The following is a 19,428-nucleotide window of genomic DNA, read 5'->3' as shown; positions in this document are numbered from 1 at the left end:
ATGTTTTCACATCAGTTAAAAACTACAATTTTCTTTAGGACATTATCAGTTTTTATCAGTTAAAGTTAGTCTTTGCTTACTTCTTAACAGCAGTACTTATTTTTTTGTCAATGGCAGAGTCCTTTGCACGAGTCCTTGGTTTTAAATTCATGCATTATGTAGCCTGAGAGTGAATGCTCTCTGCTTCTAAATAGCTTTCTAGGATGAAATTCTAAACACTCTTTTCTGAAAGCCTTTGAATTTTCTGCATGATTGGCGTCTATTGTTATTATGGTTGAAGGACCGATCTTCATTTTTGTCTCTGCAAAACATTAAGGTAAAGTCTAAGCACATATGTTGTAATGTCCCAGTTTTTTATGCTCTCTGAGTAAATATGTATTTTTCATAAAATGTGGAGAAAATGTTACAATAAAAGAGTAGAAATAGAACTGCTGAGAATTTATATATTTTACTTAAGAAGCAGATTAAATTACATTTTTTTGTACATGATGCAGGATTGACCTAATTTTGCACCTGTTTATTCTCTAGCCACACTGCTACTAAAAGTAGTTTCAAAGTACAAAAAAATGGAGGGAGTGGGGTAAAGAAGGTTTTAAAAAAATTACAGTTTACATAGAAAAAATTGAATTCCGATCGTTGTTTAAAAATTTTTTGCAGTGAGTTTTAAAAATAGATCATTTTATGGAATTTGTGTTTCTTCTAAAAGGTAGCTGTTAAACACATGTTGCTTTTTAAAATCTACAACACGGAATTGATGTGAAACTGAGAACAGGGAAATTCAAAGCAGCCTTAAAGACAGTTTAAAATTGAGTTATGAGAAGCCTTATGTAAATCTCAAAGACTGCACAGGTGGCATGTTAATCTGCGCAGACTAAAGAAAACTTTGCTAATTTTAGATATTTTTTATTAGATGCCCACATATTTTTTAAAAAAAATCTTTCTGGAATTAAGTGCATTCTGTTCTATCACTAAAGTGTGAGCAGTGTTTTTAATCAATGCTTTTTTCATGAAGTAAACCCATTATTGCAATGCGTCCAGAGGAAGAGGTTGGCTAAAAGGAAGTGGGATGTAGAAAGGACTGAGGAAGGTAGACAGGAGTACAAGGAAGCGCAGCGTAGAGTGAAGAGAGAGGTGGCAAAGGCCAAACAGAAGGCTTACGATGAGCTATATGACAGGTTAGACACAAAGGAAGGAGAGAAGGACTTGTACAGGCTAGCCAGACAGAGAGACAGAGATGGGAAGGACGTGCAACAGATAAGGGTGATTAAGGACAGAGATGGAAAGGTGCTAACAACCCAGGAGAGTGTACAGAAAAGATGGAAGGAGTATTTTGAGGAGCTGATGAACGTGGAAAATGACAGGGAAAGAAGGGAGGAAGATGTGGTTGTTGTGGAGCAGGAAGTAGCAGAGATTGGAAAGGAGGAGGTTAGGAAGGCTCTGAAAAGGATGAAGAGCGGAAAGGCCGTTGGTCCTGATGACGTACCTGTGGAGGTATGGAAGTGCCTAGGAGAGACAGCAGTGGAATTTCTAACAAGGTTGTTCAATAGGATTTTAGAGAGTGAGAAGATGCCTGAGGAATGGAGGAGAAGCGTTCTGGTTCCGATCTTTAAGAACAAGGGTGACACGCAGAACTGCAGCAACTATAGAGGAATAAAGTTGATGAGCCACACAATGAAGCTGTGGGAAAGAGTAGTGGAAGCCAGGCTTAGGAAGAAGGTGGAGATTTGTGAGCAGCAGTATGGTTTCATGCCCCGTAAGAGCACCACTGATGCCATTTTTGCTTTGAGAATGTTGATGGAAAAGTACAGAGAAGGTCAGAAGGAGCTGCATTGTGTGTTCGTAGATTTAGAGAAGGCGTATGACAGGGTGCCGAGGGAGGAGCTGTGGTACTGTATGAGGTCGTCTGGAGTGGCAGAGAAGTATGTCAGAGTAGTTCAGGACATGTATGAGAGAAGTATGACGGTGGTGAGATGTGCTGTAGGTCAGACAGAGGAGTTCAAGGTGGAGGTGGGACTACACCAAGGATCAGCTTTGAGTCCTTTTTTGTTTGCTATGCTGATGGACAGGCTGACAGACGAGGTAAGACAGGAATCTCCCTGGACAATGATGTTTGCGGATGACATTGTAATTTGCAGTGAGAGTAGAGAGCAGGTGGAGGAACAGCTAGAGAGGTGGAGGTTTGCTCTGGAAAGAAGAGGCATGAAGGTCAGTCGTAGTAAGACAGAATACATGTGTCTGAACGAGAGGGATCAAAGTAGAAGCGTTAGGTTACAGGGGGCTGAGGTGAAGAAGGTGCAGGAGTTTAAGTACTTGGGGTCAACAGTTCAGTGTGATGGGGAGTGTGGAAAAGAGGTGAAGAGGCGAGTGCAGGCAGGTTGGAGCGGGTGGAGGAAAGTGTCAGGAGTGTTGTGTGACAGAAGAGTGTCAGCAAGACTCAAAGGAAAGGTGTACAAGACAGTGGTGAGACCAGCTCTGCTCTATGGGTTAGAGACGGTAGCAGTGAGACAGAGACAAGAGGCTGAGATGGAGGTAGCGGAGATGAAGATGTTGAGGTTCTCCTTAGGAGTGACCAGGTTAGACAGGATAAGGAACGAGTACATCAGAGGGACGGCTCATGTTGCCTGTGTTAGCGACAAAGTCAGAGAAGCCAGACTGAGATGGTTTGGACATGTTCAGAGGAGGGATAGTGGATATATTGGTAGAAGGATGTTGGAGATGGAGCTGCCTGGCAGGAGGGCAAGAGGACGGCCAAAGAGGAGATATATGGATGTCTTAACAGAGGACATGAAGTTGGCTAATGTTAGGGTAGAAGATGTTCATGATAGAGTGAGGTGGAAAAGGATGATTCGCTGTGGCGACCCCTGATGGGAAAAGCCGAAAGAGAAAGAAGAAACCCATTATTGCAATGTAATACCGTCCTATTTTGTGTGTTTTTTTAATTCTATTTAATATAAAGAAAAATTACTGAAATAATGAGGAACTATAGATCTCTCTTTTGAAGTCATTCAAGCTATAAAATAAAGAAATGTTTGTCATAGACACAAACAGTTGGTATTGACACGTGACAGCTTTCAACCAATTAGCGAGCGCCTCTAGACCTTTTAAAAACAAAGTGCCGGTCGGCGCGCAACGATATGGTGGGTGTGTTCGAATAGAAAACACAGTGCATCTCCTAATATCTATTCATTCAGTGCAGCCGGGCGGATTAAACAGGAAGCAAATCTTTTATTTCATTTTTTACTTAAAAGCCACCAGAACTTAATATCCTGTCGTGGCAAAAGTAAGCAAATCAAACGCCTTCAAAACTAAAAAATTAGGAGAAACGTTGACACATTTCAAAGTCTCAACTAAGGGCTCTAATTGTATTATCCCTTTAATGTAGGGTAGATGGAATCACCTTAAATCATTAGAAATAGTTTATTTTTTCCATATAGTTTTTTGTTTGTTTTTTACACAATTAAAAGTGGTGTAATGAGTTGTCTCTGTTTAGTACAGTGAAAACGTAAAATTAATCAATTCTAAATATGAAACAAAGAATATATTGTAAATTTCAATGGGGTTAAGAACTACTTTTCGGTTTTTTTATTCCATGAGTTACTTTATTAAAAAGATTATGTTAAATCTCCCTTTTTTATTTTTAGAAACGACATACTATTTTATTTATAAATGAACATTCTTGATTTGTTTGTGTTGGAGCTGAAATCATGATGAGAGCGTTCGTTTCCTTTTGTGTGATGTGTGATAGGTGTCTATTTTTCAAGGCGGATGTATACCGTCTACTGTCATCAACTCGCCTCCAACTACTGAATCCGTCTTTGAGTTGAATGTGTGGACTGTGGACATGAACTGAAAGATAAAAAATTAAGGGGGGAAAAACCACATTCGGTTTAAAAAAGACTTTTGGACATATTTCAGCTGATCGTGGATGCAACGATGAGCCAACCGCAGCTGAATGAATTCATTCCTCCCCCAGAGTGTCCTGTTTTTGAGCCCAGCTGGGAGGAATTTGCTGACCCTTTTGCGTACATCAACAAAATACGACCAATTGCGGAAAAAACTGGCATCTGCAAAATCCGACCGCCACAGGTGAGCACATTTTTCACATCAAAAGTATTTTAAGGTGTTTCTGCGGTGTATAGGGGTCGATTGTCGTGAATAATTGAGCAAGGAAAGTTGTGTTTTTAGACAGCTTTCAACATGGCGGATTGCGGCTCCGAGTAGAATAGTGAGCCCGTCTGAGCTGGAGTGGGTTCAGTTGGTGATGGTGCGACGCTCCGCGCAAGTCCCTTTTAACACGAATATTTGCTTGTTTTTATTAAAATAAATTAAAGTTCTGGGCACCCAGATAGTTTGCATCCGTCCTTATAGGTCCTCATCGAGGATTTAACAAAAATAATAAAAAAAAATTAACACCTTCGTTGAAGTTTGTCCGCACGCAAATAATTTCTTTTTCTTCATCATCAACACCGAACGAAGTGTTTCCTCCAGTCTGGACGCGGAAATGATCAGCCGGTGTTCGTATTTTGTCCACTACCCGTGCAGTTTAGATGGCAACTTTAAGCAGGATTTGACGGATTTAGTGTGCGGAAGGCGACCGAGGCCCTTTTAAAGCCACAGTTTCCTGACACCCAACGCCGGCCATCGTACGTGCTCGGTGACCAACTGTTTATGGAGTCGGCGGCCTCCTAGAAACGACGGTTAACGGACACCGTCCGGTTCTTTGAGTAGTAGTTATAGATCAATGCATCCTCCTACCTGTATTATTATACACATATACATTTTTTTTAAACTTGCATAATTCTGCGCCACATAGGACGAGAGGCCTCTTTTGTTTGTTTTTAAAACATTTTTATTTTATTTATTTGATGGTTACTCGACAATCGATGCCTTATTTGTATAATAGTGTACAGTATTGCAGAAATAATAAACATTTACAAAAATATATAAATTTCAGAGAGAACCCAAATCATGGTCCACTTGATTGAACACAATGACCTTATTTCCTAGATGGGAGTGGGCAGATCCTTTCTTCGTGGGTGTATCCGTGGGATAAAGATCAGAATTAACTCAAATACATGATATTTCTGGAAGGTGGCTTTTTGTTTTGTTTTGTTTTAACTGGATGGAGGCGTTGAGGGGGAACGTGGTACAGTCGCCTTTAACAGGACCAAGGATCCGCGGAGGGCCAGTTGGCACAACCAAGGCCGTTGGACGGGGGTACAAGGGACTGGATTGTTAACAAATAGCGGTGGGAGGGTGGGTGGTGGTGGTGGGGGGGCTACCTTCAGTGTTTGTTGGTTGGAAAACAAAAACACTCAACTCATGTAAACAAAAGCAGGACTCGTCCTGAAGCGGACTAGTAAAAGAATAGACGACTGCGCAGTACTATTATTACTGCCTTCGAGTAATTCCATTACGTCACAGCCTGTTTCTTAAGTCTGTTATTGTTTGTTTGTCTAAACACGTTACTTTGGGCTATAAAATCGTAAATTTTTGTATTTTCTTTAAACAGGTTTAAATTGTGTGCACCTAGTGGGAGTTTTGTCTCTAGGAGCTAACTAAAGCCTCTCAGGTGGAAGGATACCTTTCTGTCCTCACTGCGAGTTGTTCGGTCCTGAAATCTTTCTTGATTTTTTTTTTTTTTTAATTTTCTTCCATAACTGCTTATTTTCTTTGATCTTTTAGTTTTTCCGGCGGAAGTAAACATTACACCACTACCTGTTGTTGATGATTGATTTCTGGGTGCACATGTGGTTGGTGTTTCCTGCTTGGTTTTTACATTTTGACTGTATGTTAGAACTGATGGGGGGGGGGGGGGAGTTGTACATGTGGTAAATCTGTGTGTCTTTTTTTATTTACGCACACATTTTAGTCATCCTTTTTCTCCTTAAAGAAATATATTTTAAGAATTTCTTAAGCCCCCATCCTTTAAACGTGTGCACATGGAAACACAAATTCACTTTATTTACTGTTTTTGGTCAGAAAAAATGAACAAACTAAAACCAAGTCATTGATTGATCTTCATACACAACAACCATATATATGTTTTGAATGGTTGTAAATGCACAATATTTGATATTCCACCTTTCACAGCTATAATTGCCCAGTTGAAATAATTCATATTTCAACATGTTTTTTTTAATCATTATTTTTTCTTATTAACCTAATGTTCTTTTTGTTGTTGCAATAGTAATGTAAGTTTTTATTACTTTTCTATTTGTCATCATAATCATCTTAATGAAACTGTCTTCATGTTTCATGTTGTTGTCCAGTTTACTCGGCCACCCATAAATAAACAAAAACGCTAAAAAAATTTCTAAACAAAGTAAGCATGTCTCTTCTTTATATTATCTGCAGTAGAAATGCAGCAAAACATTGCTTAACTCTTCTGATTAAAATGATGTCATCTGTTTTAGGGTGAATGGTTGGGTCATGCTCCAAGCTAAAAGACAACACAAGAAGTTCCTGTGTTCATTATAATCTGTGCCACAAAAACAAGTTATTCTGTAATAAAATATTTAATGGATCTGAATTCTTGCATGCTTCCTTTTTGATCACCTTTTAATGTTTTTAAAATACAAAGATGTATACTTCCTCTTTTTTGTTTCTTGTCTGTTTAAAACATTAAACTTGATGTTTGTTTGTTTTGTTTTAGGAATGGCAGCCGCCTTTTGCTTGTGATGTTGACAGATTAAAATTTACACCCCGAATACAGAGACTCAATGAGTTGGAGGTATTTTTTATTATGTTTATGTATTTAACTGATGAACAAGTCATTTTTTTCTTTTTGCTAATGTTTGTATTTTCTCAGTTTACGATTTTAGACCATTGTGTTTATTTCAAAATTCGACTTTAAAGCGTTTCTAGTTTCATAAATCTTTTGATTTGCCTAGATTCAGGTGGAAATATTTCCAAATTTAAAAGATGCGTAGTTTTATGCCGTGTTAAAACTCCAAACTGATTTTGCTCAAATAAATCTTTTCTGTTAATGAAGTGTTAAATACAATTACTAATCTTTGTTTTGCCTTCTAGGCTCAAACCAGAGTTAAGCTTAACTTCTTGGATCAAATTGCAAAGTTCTGGGAGCTCCAAGGATGCACTCTGAAAATTCCTCATGTGGAGAGAAAAATCTTGGACCTATACCAGCTGAATAAGGTTTTTACATTTCAGCATTTTACAATGGAAACTGAATCTTTCCTTTTGAGTATGCAGTTGCTGCCCCTACATGGGAACTCGTTGTTGACGTTGCTTTAAAACCCGCTTTGAACAGTTGGTGAATGAAGAGGGAGGCTTCGATGCCGTCTGCAGAGAGCGGCGCTGGACAAAGATCTCGGTGAAGATGGGCTTTGCTCCTGGCAAGGCCATCGGCTCTCATCTGCGTGCACATTATGAGCGGATCCTTTTCCCATACAACCTTTTCCAGACTGGAGCCAATCTGCCCGTACGCCCAATTACCATCTACAGTGGTTTTGTTGTTTTACTTTCAAATCACCACAAGTCTTTTGTTGTCCAATTTAGTTTACTTACAAGCAACATGTTTTTGTATTTTGAGTTTATAGAGAAATACTTAAAAGTTTCATACTTAAGTAAATATTAGCAGAGTTCATTTCTTTTTTTTTTTAAAGATCATTAATGAATATATTCATTATATAATACATATATTATTTTTTGTTAAGTGATGCCTGGCAGTGCACTTAAACAAGTCGCTCCGTGTTTGTCATCAGACTTTACTCCCAGCAGCAACAGTGATTATTACAATGTGTCACAAAGTTATTAAAGTAAAGATTTGTTTATATTGAGCTGCTGGTGCCTCTAACATTAATTAAAAAAATACCCTTCATTAACTGTTTGTTGCATCAGATAAACATTTAGCTCAGTAAGATTCAAACAGCCAAATCAAGATGACCAAAAAGCATATAATAGATCCGTTTTATTAGTATTTATAGTTCATAAAGATGTAAAAACCACTTACAAATTCCAAAATACCGCTTGGTCATGCAGATGGCTAAAAGGTTTGAATTTTCTTTTTTCTGTTTTAATCTGCAGAAGGCGACTTTGACTAATGACACTAAAGACAAGGAGTACACCCCTCATGACCTGCCCCAGCGTCAGTCTGTGCAACCCCAAGAGACCTGCAGCATCGCTCGCCGGGCTAAACGAATGAGATCTGAGGTGAGTGCCTCGTCTTTGTTCGCTGATGTTTGAAAATCATCCCAAAAAAAAGCCAAAATATAATTGAAGGCAAATGAACAGGAAGTGTTTGAAACTGAACTTTGGTTGGACAGAAAAACAAGGAAAAAAACAGGTTTTTGCTGACTAAATAGAAGTTTTCATGAAGATTCTGGACAACGCAGATTCTTACAACGCCTCAGAAGAAAAAATATGTATAATAAAAAATCAAATCTGAAATAAAATAACGTCTGTAGACTTGGACAAAAGCATTTCTATTTGATCACAGTTTTGTGATACTGTATCTCAGAGTGGATTTTATAGTTATCAAATGACCGAAAGCTTTGTCCTCCTGGATCATTTCTAAAATGTTTCTAAAGAGAGGCTGTTTTTGGCGTTTCCACACCTCCCATTCTCTACTAAAAGTTATGGACAACAAACCATTTCTAACAGGCATTTTCTTCCCGCCTGCAGAGAGGCAGCTTTAAAACAGAACCAGAGGACATTTGCGACAATCGTCCCAACCTGAGGAGGAGAATGGGAACATGTGCTGCCAAACCTGAACCAGGTAAGAAAACTCAAGTCTGCAGGCAGCGAGTCATTCATTTTCACGGGAACATGATTTGGGAAGCCTCTTGGTCTGTACTGAATGTTCATCCTTGTGTTTCAGTGAGAATGGCAGTCACTGTGGTGAAACAGGAGCCCACTGAACACACAGATCCAACCAATTATGAAGAATCTAAAATTAATAATATAAACAAACCAGCAGGGAATAAAGTAAATGGATTTTTTTTAACTTCTAGAAAACATGTTTTGAAGTCACTCTACATCAAAATAATGTGAACATGAATTGAGCGAGTGCTGCAGTCAAACCAAACTGCTCTTCTTTTAGGTGGACCAGTACATCTGTCTGGTATGTGGCAGTGGCAGTGCAGAGGACCGCCTGCTCTTGTGTGATGGTTGTGATGATAGCTATCACATCTTCTGTCTGATCCCGCCCCTCCACGAAGTCCCCAAAGGTGACTGGAGATGTCCCAAGTGCTTGGCTCAGGTGAACAGCTGCACCTCCGCCCTCCAGGGAGCCAAAGTTTGCTCCTAATTGGGAGCTACGGTCTTTGTATCGCGGGCTGCCTTTGTGCTTCATGGTCTTTGTTTTTGCAGGAATGTGGCAAACCTCCTGTTGCATTTGGCTTTGAGCAGGCCAGCAGGAGCTACACCCTCCAAACCTTTGGAGACATGGCCGATTCCTTCAAGTCTGATTATTTTAACATGCCAGTTCATGTGAGTTTACAGCACTTTTAAATGATTTGAAACGGATGCTTCACACACACAAGCACTCACAGACTCCTGAGTGAACATTAATACAGTCATCATTTATAAAAACAATAGAAAACAAAATATGCTTGAACAAGTAGTGAACATGAACAGACAACAAAGGGCAGGAGAGCAGAACAGAGGAGTTCTTTAATGTTGCACTGGTCTAAAGATCTTGGATTCTACAATAGCAGGGAAAATATCTGAAAGCCTGATGGGGAAAGAAATTCTCAACAGCAAATAGAACTTTTGAAATTGCCATTAAGCTTTTATGTTTCATTCTCTTTTTAGATGGTTCCCACTGAGCTTGTGGAGAAGGAGTTCTGGCGTCTCGTCAGCACCATCGAGGAGGATGTCACGGTGGAATACGGAGCAGACATCGCCTCCAAGGAGTTTGGGAGTGGTTTCCCTGTGAGAAACAGCCATTTTGAAGTGTCTGCGGATGATGAGGTACATCATGAGAATCTAATCTAATCGTGTTCTGTGAATGATTAGAAAGGATTTCTCATCTTTTAGTTTAATATGAATTTAATTTAAAAAAATGTAACATTGTCAGTTTAAGAGTTTCATTAATAGTACAAGAGTTCATGATTGTCATCAGCTGGTAACTTAACACAACTTTCTCCTTGCTGCAATAAAAAGTGAATCTATGTCTGTGTTTATTAATGTGAAGACAGAAAGGGCTGTTTCTGAGTGAGAAATGGATGCATTGTTGAGACCTGTCTCTGACCTGCAGCATTACCTAAGCAGCGGCTGGAACCTGAACAACATGCCAGTGCTGGATGCCTCCGTGCTGACCCACATTACAGCAGACATCTGCGGGATGAAGGTTCCCTGGCTCTATGTGGGGATGTGTTTCTCCTCTTTCTGCTGGCACATTGAGGACCACTGGAGCTACTCTATAAACTATCTTCACTGGTAGAGTGCTTCCCTTCAGCTTTGTGGATTAGTAATCAAGTATTAGTTGTTGTTCTTCTAGCCTGTTATGTCTCTCCTCTCTCTATAATCTTGTTTGGTCTCAAACGCAGGGGGGAGCCAAAGACATGGTATGGTGCTCCCGGTTATGCTGCAGAGCACCTGGAATCCGTCATGAAGAAATTGGCTCCTGAGCTGTTTGAGTCCCAGCCAGATCTCCTTCACCAGCTGGTCACCATCATGAATCCCAACACGCTGATGAACAACGGCATCCCGGTATCTGTTCTGTGTTCACCGTCACTGGAAAAGTGTGAAATAATGTTTTCACACATTTGCAGATTATGATAAACACAAAACTGTTCTTTAAATTCTAAAATAACCCCACCAAACCATTCTTATCTTGTGGCCAATTAGCTTGTTATACTCTGCTGTCTTCTGACATGTTTTTAGTAACCGCTTGTTTTTATCAACCATAGATCTATCGCACCAACCAATGTGCTGGGGAGTTTGTCATCACCTTCCCCAGAGCTTACCACAGCGGCTTCAACCAGGGTTTCAACTTTGCTGAGGCGGTCAACTTCTGCACCATGGACTGGGTAAAACCAGACTTTTGCACTGGACAACAATGCATTTTATTGTGTCAAATGTTTCATTTAAGAACGTACCAAAAAGAGCACTATAAGAGATTTTATAGATTTTAACAAAGAATCATCTGCTGTGATGTAAAGAATCTTCTTCTTAGTGTTTTTGCTCTTACACTTTGCTTCACCTCGAGCCTGTTTTGTCCCAACAGATGCCTATTGGGCGTAGCTGTGTGGATCACTATCGGCAGCTCAGCAGATACTGTGTCTTCTCTCACGATGAGATGGTTTGTAACATGGCCCTCAAAGCAAAAACCATGGATGTTGAGCTGGCATCAGCGGTGCACGAAGACATGAAAGTCATGATTCAAGACGAAAAGAAGCTAAGAGAATGGGTCAGCAAGCTGGTAAGCAGCCATTCAGCATCAACTTGTTCTCTGCGAAAATCCTAATCGAATCTTTAAGAGGTTTGTTTTTCTCTTTGGTTCTTTCTAATGTCTGAATCTGTGTCTCTAGGGTGTCGTGCTGTCTCGCCAAGTTGATTATGATGAGCTCCCAGATGAGGAGCGGCAGTGTTTCAAGTGTCGGACCACCTGCTACCTGTCTGGCGTCACCTGCGGCTGCAGTTCTGACAAGATGGCTTGCTTGTACCACGCCCAAAGCCTCTGCTCTTGTCCTTTTAGTAATCTAACACTCAAGTGAGTATGTAGTAAACAAACGACACTAACAAAGCATCAGCAGTGATTCTTTTTTTTATTTTTGCAAATTAACTCAGAAATTTGCTATAATTTTATTTTCAAAAAAAAGCAGTTAGACATAACAAATATGAAACAATAAAGTGCTACATTTTGCACATACATTTTCACACCCTAACTCAGATCATTGTTCAAATAAATACAATAGAATTGAATAACAGAAAATTACAAAACTATGATCCAGGTACTAAAACAGCTTCCCAACTTCATCCAATAAGTAAGATATTGAAAAGAGTTTTAAATTAATCTTTTGTCGCTTGTTTCCTTTTTTTAAATTGAAAACTTTAATTTGTGATTGGTATTCTGAAATAGTAAACATTATGATTTATTCCTGCAGTTACAAATTTACTCTGGACAAGCTGTGCCCTCTGATGGACTCTGTGAAGCTGCGTTCAGAATCCTATAAAGACTGGCTTTCCTCTGCTCAGGACATAGTGGAGAACAAAGGAAGCAAGAAAAAAGGTGCAAAAGATTAAAAAAATATTCCAAATCCATCATTAAGTTTCTAATGATGACTGACCGTAAGTTAGTTGAATGTTTTAAGACAATCTTTTTCTGGTCAGGTCTGGAAGAACTTCACAGTCTGGTGGAGCAGGCAGAAACTAAGGCCTTCCCTAAAAGCAGCCTCGTGGATCAGCTGCGTTCCATCACAACCGAGGCGGACAAAGTTGCTGTGATGGCGCAGCAGCTTCTCAATGGGAAGAGGCAGACTAGGTACTTTTATTTATTTTTTTTAAATCTTTATGAAAAATGATTTTCATGTGTTGAAAATTGCATTTGATTTGTAGTGAGAAATTAGAAAAATCAGGGTGTTGGTTTATCTAGCCTTTATGGAAAGTAGCTTTTATTTTAGTTATAGCTTTTAATAATTTGGGTGCAGATATCGCTCAGGAGGAGGAAAGTCTCAAAATCATAATGAACTGACTGTGGAAGAGCTGAGGTCCTTCGTGCAGCAGCTGGACAACCTGCCCTGTAACATACGACAGGCCCCTTTACTTAAGGTATTTGCTGTTTTCTTTATGAATCATTTGGTGTAACGATAAGAAGTGGTTTATATTCCGTAGAAAATTGATCACATAACATTGTATGTGGCCTTCAGTAACAGACGTTCATTCTTGTGGAGTTGCGTAACGCTTTCGTTGTGATGTCCAGGACCTGCTGGCCCGAGTGGACGACTTCCAGCAGTGCAGCGAGCGCCTCCTCTCCGACGAGTCGCCCAGCCCGCAGGAGCTGCAGGACCTGCTGGATGTGAGTCTGGGCTTGGACGTGGAGCTGCCACAGTTACCCATGCTGAGGGAAAGACTGGAGCAGGCCCGGTGGCTGGAGGTCGTGCAGCAAGCCAGCAGCAGACCCGACAGCTTGTGCCTGGACACCATGAGGAGGCTGATCGACCAGGGCGTGGGCCTGGCCCCCCACAGCTCGGTGGAAAAAGCCATGGCTCGTCTGCAGGAGCTCCTAACTGTATCGGAGCAGTGGGAAGAGAAGGTGCTCGGCCTCATGGAAGCCAGGTGAGAAGTCCCTTTTGGAAATGTTTTTATAGGAGTTTTCTATTAAGCAGCAATTTCCTTTCATGTTGATCTTGTGTTTTTTAAAATGTTTTAAAGTTGAATTAAACAATACTATTCAAATAATACATTTTAAAGAATGAATGAATTAAAAGTGATTACACTTCATCATTTGTTTGGAACATTTGACAGTAATCGCAACCATTAGCATCACTTTTGACGCTTTGATAAAATAAAGTCTGTTTCTAACAGAAAATGTTGATGTGAGAAAAGGTAGGATCGCCTCAAACTTTAGACTCCGGGAGTTAAATTTTATGTCTGTTGAGCTGGATTCGAGTGAACAAAGAGGATCAGTAACAAACTTTTACCTTTATTCAGTCTCCAGTGTGAATACTTCTCTTTACTGCAGACTCAAATCTGTATGCAGAGGGCTGTTCTGAAGGTTTCTGTAGAATCTGTACAACAATTGTGCACCATGACTCTTCACAGGCCATGTCACAGCGTAGACACCCTTGAGGCTGCCTTACAAGAAGTTGAAAACATCCCAGCATATCTGCCCAACTGTCTGGAGCTGAAGGACGTCGTCACCAAAGCCAAGAAATGGCTTCATGAAGCGGAAACGCTGCAGGTAAAACCAAATCATTTTTGTGTTTGACAGAGGTTAAAGTGATGCATTCAGTAAAAAGGGATTACCGGTATGTGGATTTATGCAACGGATTGGACAAAGGTTTAAAACGAACCAAAAGTTTACATGCATTCAAAAAAAAACACAAGATGTCACAGAGGGAACTGTACAAGACAAGTAATGATCAATAAATACAAAAATGTAATTGAAATGAATATTGAATATGTTCTGTTTGCAGCTAGGGGGACGGATTCCTGTCCTGGAGAGCCTCTCTGAGCTGGTTCTCAGAGCAGAAGGCATCCCGGTGAGACTGGAGCCTCTGAGTCGTTTGGAGGCCCTCATCAGTGACGTTCAGAACTGGAAAGAGAGCGCCGCAAAGACATTCCTGCTGAAAAACACCCCCTTCACCCTCCTCGAGGTAAAGAGATGAGCCACATGAACCAAGCGGGGCCTGCATTTCTAAACGTTGCTCCAAGTAATGAAGCGTTTGTCACTCTGTTTTAGGTCCTCTGCCCAAGATGTGACGTGGGATCCGGAAATCACAAGTTAAAATCTAAAAAACTGAAAGAGGTTTCCCAGCACGTTAAAAAATCTTCAACAAAACTGGAGTCGGTTTGTGAGATAGAAAGAGCTCTCTCGGAAAGCAAGGACTCTGCTTCTGCTGTGAGTTTGGCTTCATGTGTCTTTCACTAACAGGAGGATGTGGCTGAGTCTGAGATGCACTTTGAGCCCAGAAGGATGCGTCTTTCAGAACATGACTGAAGTAGTACGCGTTTAAATATATACAATATTTCGATCATCTCTTAAGCTGCTTTCCTAGCGTTTTCAGTGCTCTTTTCATTCCGATTGTCCCATTTTTAGCCAGAATCAAAACCTGTGTCGTTTTCTAGGCCAGAGTTTCTGAGGAGCAGCAGTAGAAAGTAGAATTTGAAAGTAGGCAAAAGTAGAATTCGTCTCTGAATTGTGGGCGGGACCATTGGTCCAGAGCAACCCCCCTTCCCGGCACCTATAACTGAGAGCTGTCTGTTTACATGCCCTCCCACTAGCTTACAGCCCCCCCCCCAACCTAATATCACTGGTGCAAAAAAAATTCTGAGCAATCTTGGTGCTGTCCAGCTGTAAAGTTCAGAGCCACATTCCAGCTCAGGCGAGGAAACCGACGATGCCCCCAGCGTAGTTTCTACATCACAAATGAGCTCTTTTTCAAATGGCGTTTTGTTCGTCTGCTCCTGATTCACAACAACTGAATAAGGAAGTACTCAGAAATGCAATGTTGAGCTTAATTTTTTTAAATAAATGTGAGAAAAATGCCAGAAGAACAATTGTGTCATTAACATTGAAAAGATTTGTACTTATTTTAAAGCTGTTGGTAAAGCTGATGTCAATTTGCTTCAACAGTCCTTTCAGTCATGGAACTGAAATACTCCTCTGCTTCTCTGTCCATTCAGATGAACACGCTTGCTGAGGTCCAGCAGAGGGAGATGGCCATCCTGCTAGCTCTGAGAGATTCAAACGAAGCCAAGCTTCTACCTGCTGAAAACTGTAGTGCACTTAATGTCTGTGTGTGCCAGAAGGCTCCTCTGGGGGAGATGGTGCAGTGTGAGCTCTGTCGAGACCTCTTTCACTGCAGCTGTGTCGCCATGGCCGCAGACCTCGAGTTCGGTCAAGCCTGGCTGTGCCCGCTTTGCAAGCGGTCAAAGAAACCTCCTCTGGACAAGGTCCTGCCTTTGTTGGCCTCGCTGCAGAGGATTCGGGTTCGCCTGCCGGAAGGAGACGCCCTGCGGTTCCTCATTGAGAGGACGGTGCGATGGCAGCACAGAGTTCAGCAGGCGTGCACAGCTGGACTGCTGTCCGTTACAGTGCGTAGAGAGGAGTTTTTTTTTCTTCCAAATACATCTGAGTGGCTCACCATGACTTAACTCAATCCTTCATGTTTATACTTCAGGCAAATGCGTGGCCCAGAACGGCTACATATCTGTCTCAGGAAATAAACGGTGGTTCTTTTTACACAGAGCATCAGTCGCTCCCACCTCAGGGTCAGTTTTCAAGGTTTTCTTCTAAAAAAAACAACAACTCTTGTTTGCCCTCGCTTTAGATCTGTATACTAATAATGCGGGTCGTGTTTTGTCACAGCACTCAGTCCAGATGTGGAGGAGCTCATGCTGGAGGGATTCCTGCTGCAGGTCACTCTCCCCGAGACCGAACAGTTGTACAAATACTTGACATACAAGCTCGCACCGCCGCCCTCGCACAGCAGCCCCAGTGGGAGGGGCACGGAACAGTCTCCGAGGAGGAGTCCTCAACACAATAAGGTAAATATGAATGCAGCTGGTGGTTTTAAATGAAATTTTTAGAAATGTAATGTTACATGACGAGTTAAGGTAGAAGCGATTGTCAATGCAGTAATCTGGATGTACAAATATTTACTTTCATTCAACTGTTAAGGGTGGAGTTTCCAAAAAGGAGTCACTGAGCAGTCAGAGCAACAGGACCAAGAGACGCAAAGAAAGCTCCGACTCACAGCACAGCGAGAAAGCCAAGAAATCCCGGAAGAAGAAGCCCAAAAAGAGCAAAGAACGGAGCGAAGAAGTGAAGAGGGTTTGCTCGCCGGGCCACACGTCCTCTGACCCCGCCCCTTCAGATTCAGAGGAAGACTTTTCACTCTGTGCTGCACCGTGGTGCAGAGAGCCAGAGGGGGATGAGGTAATTTCTCCCGGCATTTTTAACTCCCTCATGCTTTCCGACGGCAGCCACATCCCTTCTCTCTGTGTGGTTTCAGGTGAACTGGGTCCAGTGTGACGGCAGCTGTAATCAGTGGTTCCATCAGGTCTGTGTGGGACTCTCTGCTGAGCGAGCGGAGAAGGAGGACTACATTTGCATAAGCTGCACACAGCCGGACTATGAAAGAGGAGATTGAAGACCAAAAAACCCCGTCACATTAAAGGATGAGCAGTCTCTTTGAAAGCCGCTGCACTGGAGCGCACACTTGAACTCCTGTGTGGCTCCTCCCCTTTACCTTCTGGCTTGCCCTCAGTGAACATGGTGCTACTGTATTTTATTTTTTTTTTGTTTCTTTTTTTCCATCAGTTACTAAAGACTTCTGTCACTGCTTTTGTCTTTTGGCTGGTTTTTCCAGCAAATCAACTAATCTTTTCTCAAGAGTTTATACAGATGTGGTTTAAAAAAAAAAAAAAAAAAAAAGAGAAGAGCCAGCATTGCAGGGATCTTTCAACCAAAAGATGTCAGTTGACATTTCGGATATATTTTTTTATTTTTTTTTTTTTTTTTTTTTGACATGCATCTGAACAATGTGAAACTTCTCTTTTTGTTGTAGATTAAATTGTATTTATCTGAGCAGTAGCTGAACTGATGATTTCAGATACAGTTTTCACCTGAACTATATTTGTGCGTAGAGATACTTTGATTAGATGCCTTCCTGAAGCAAAAACCCTCAAGAATACACTTTATAAGACCTTTTAATATCTTGTGATTGAGTCAACAATTGTGTGCACCTAAAAATAGAAAGTGGAACTGCACGGTTCTGAACTACTAAAGTTTGCACCTGGTTATTTGCCATTACCCCCTTCATGTTTTCACTGGCTTACATGTAGTCAGGATTTCCTTTAGCGCTTGTTCGCGGGGGAGGATGCAGGTCCCGGACCCCCTTGTTCCTGGAGGTGGAAGACACTTGATTACGTTCGGAAAGTGAGAATGAAATGCCCCGACATGAAAGGAATGTACATTTAGTTTTTGGGTGAATTTTCCCCTTTATGGTTGAGGTTGAAAATATTATGTTGGACTTGGATAAGACTCAGACTGTGTGAATTATTTACCACGGGTATATACACTTTTTTTCTTGCTCCTTTGGATAAATAATATAATTCATATGTTGCATTTTGCATTATAAAATAAAATGTTTGTTCCCATATGTTTGTGCTCTTTAGTCCATGAAATCTTTTGCAGTTGTTGATAGTTTGCTTTAGCTTTTTATTTTTTAGGTGAGACCTGTTTTGTGTTACTGATGATAAGCTCTTCCAGCCTCATTCTCACTGGTTCGCTGATGACCTCTGACCCCGCAAATCCCTTTTTTAAACTTGTAAGTTGATTACATCTCATATAAAGCACTGCAGGTCCATTATAGAATGTTAAATACGTCACTTTTGATGTGCATCTGCTCAGTTTTTTTATGTGCTTTAAAAATATTTAGTTTTATCGATGCACTTCTTAAAATTAATAAAATGTTGTTTTTTATGGAACCAGGAGTCAAATCTTTTCAGGAGGAGTATGTGGGCCTGAAATCTTACATTGATTTCTGATGATAACATCACTATTTTAGGTATAATTAAGACACTTAATCTTCTCTAATAGAAATAACTTAAAGTTTTCTTAAGACACCATTTACTGCAAACCTTTTAGCTGCTGTAAAACGTGGAAATGATACAATCATCCGTATCCATAACAAGCTTTTTTTCACAGCAGTCTGTTGGAGAACTTTCATCTATTAACTAAGGTCACTCCCCAAGATCTGACCTTCAGTGAATAGTTGGAATTCTTGATGCGGCTTGACTTTTTCCGGTCTCGCTGCAGAGGTTAGTTACCCTTTTGGCTCCAAGCAGATCCTGGTCAAATCCCATCTGAGGTTCTGTGCACGCTGTTCTCCCAGCGTGTTGCAAATGTTTTATCCGAGTGTTTTTTCGTTGCCCCAAACCATCTGGTGGATCTTTGATTCTTTTTCTATTCAGTCTGTGAATTTTTAATGCTGAGAAATGGCATGGGACCTGGCAACCTCCACGATCCAGGATGGAACATGTGAGTGAAAAATATGGTGAAACAACAAATACTGGTCTTGGAAATCAATGGCCAAATATTTAAACATCAAGTTTTACATGTTGCTTTGAAATTATACAGTCTAGAGGACAGTATGGTTTTCCTGAAGAAGGTCAGTGTTTGGGCTAACAAAGTTTTGGGATTCCTATAGAGATATACAAAGTTCCAACTTGAAGAAAAAATTGAAACAGTAAATATGAAATCTACAAAATTGGGTAATAAACAAAGCAAAAATACACTGTGCATCACTTGAGGCATAAATGTGTAAATAAATACTTTTCACCACCTATGGTTTCAGTCATGTGTATGCAAATGCAAATAATCTGATCCCAAACATAAAGACTTTAAGCATAGTCCATCATTTGTAAAATGTTTTGATACTTTAGAATATTTATTACAAAAAACAGCAGAAGTTTGATTTAACTTTTGGTGTGGTGGCTCCAATTTTCTTTTTCTTCTGGTTGCAGAACAAATGTCATCTTATGGAGAGCTTCTATGAGGTACATTTTTCTTTTTTAGCTTATTGAGCACAAGATAGGTAGCTAATTTATTTTTCAAACAGGGTAATTGAAATTGTTTTACATGAATTATTAAGATATAGATTTTAATTATTAATGTTACAAATAAAAAAAAGACATTGAAAGACAGTATCTAATCGAACAAGTTACAATAAAGCATTTTGAATCTATGAATGCATTTTTCTTCTTCTTCCCACTCTCCTTTCTAGATGCTGCTCA

General features: G+C 40.4%; 1 protein-coding gene across 1 annotated transcript; it reads left to right on the top strand.

The window, feature by feature from the left end:
- The first annotated feature begins 3,783 nt into the window (after positions 1 to 3,783).
- Positions 3,784 to 17,792, top strand: LOC101160898 (lysine-specific demethylase 5B). Its single transcript, XM_011475433.3, has 27 exons — positions 3,784 to 4,086; positions 6,656 to 6,733; positions 7,033 to 7,155; positions 7,271 to 7,441; positions 8,047 to 8,172; positions 8,644 to 8,737; positions 8,840 to 8,946; positions 9,062 to 9,220; positions 9,331 to 9,450; positions 9,775 to 9,933; positions 10,220 to 10,401; positions 10,512 to 10,674; positions 10,875 to 10,994; positions 11,192 to 11,386; positions 11,496 to 11,677; positions 12,072 to 12,196; positions 12,298 to 12,448; positions 12,615 to 12,735; positions 12,887 to 13,242; positions 13,729 to 13,867; positions 14,103 to 14,282; positions 14,369 to 14,527; positions 15,313 to 15,723; positions 15,810 to 15,900; positions 15,998 to 16,176; positions 16,310 to 16,567; positions 16,644 to 17,792. The coding sequence occupies exons 1-27, from the start codon at positions 3,934 to 3,936 to the stop codon at positions 16,779 to 16,781; spliced, it is 4,440 nt and encodes a 1,479-aa protein (XP_011473735.1). The 5' UTR covers positions 3,784 to 3,933; the 3' UTR covers positions 16,782 to 17,792.
- Positions 17,793 to 19,428: the final 1,636 nt, after the last annotated feature.

The sequence above is a fragment of the Oryzias latipes genome, chromosome 5, assembly GCF_002234675.1.
Source record: "Oryzias latipes chromosome 5, ASM223467v1".
NCBI lineage: Eukaryota > Metazoa > Chordata > Actinopteri > Beloniformes > Adrianichthyidae > Oryzias > Oryzias latipes.
The sequence above is the reverse complement of the archived record's forward strand: the minus strand, read 5'-3'. Positions and strand labels throughout refer to the sequence as shown.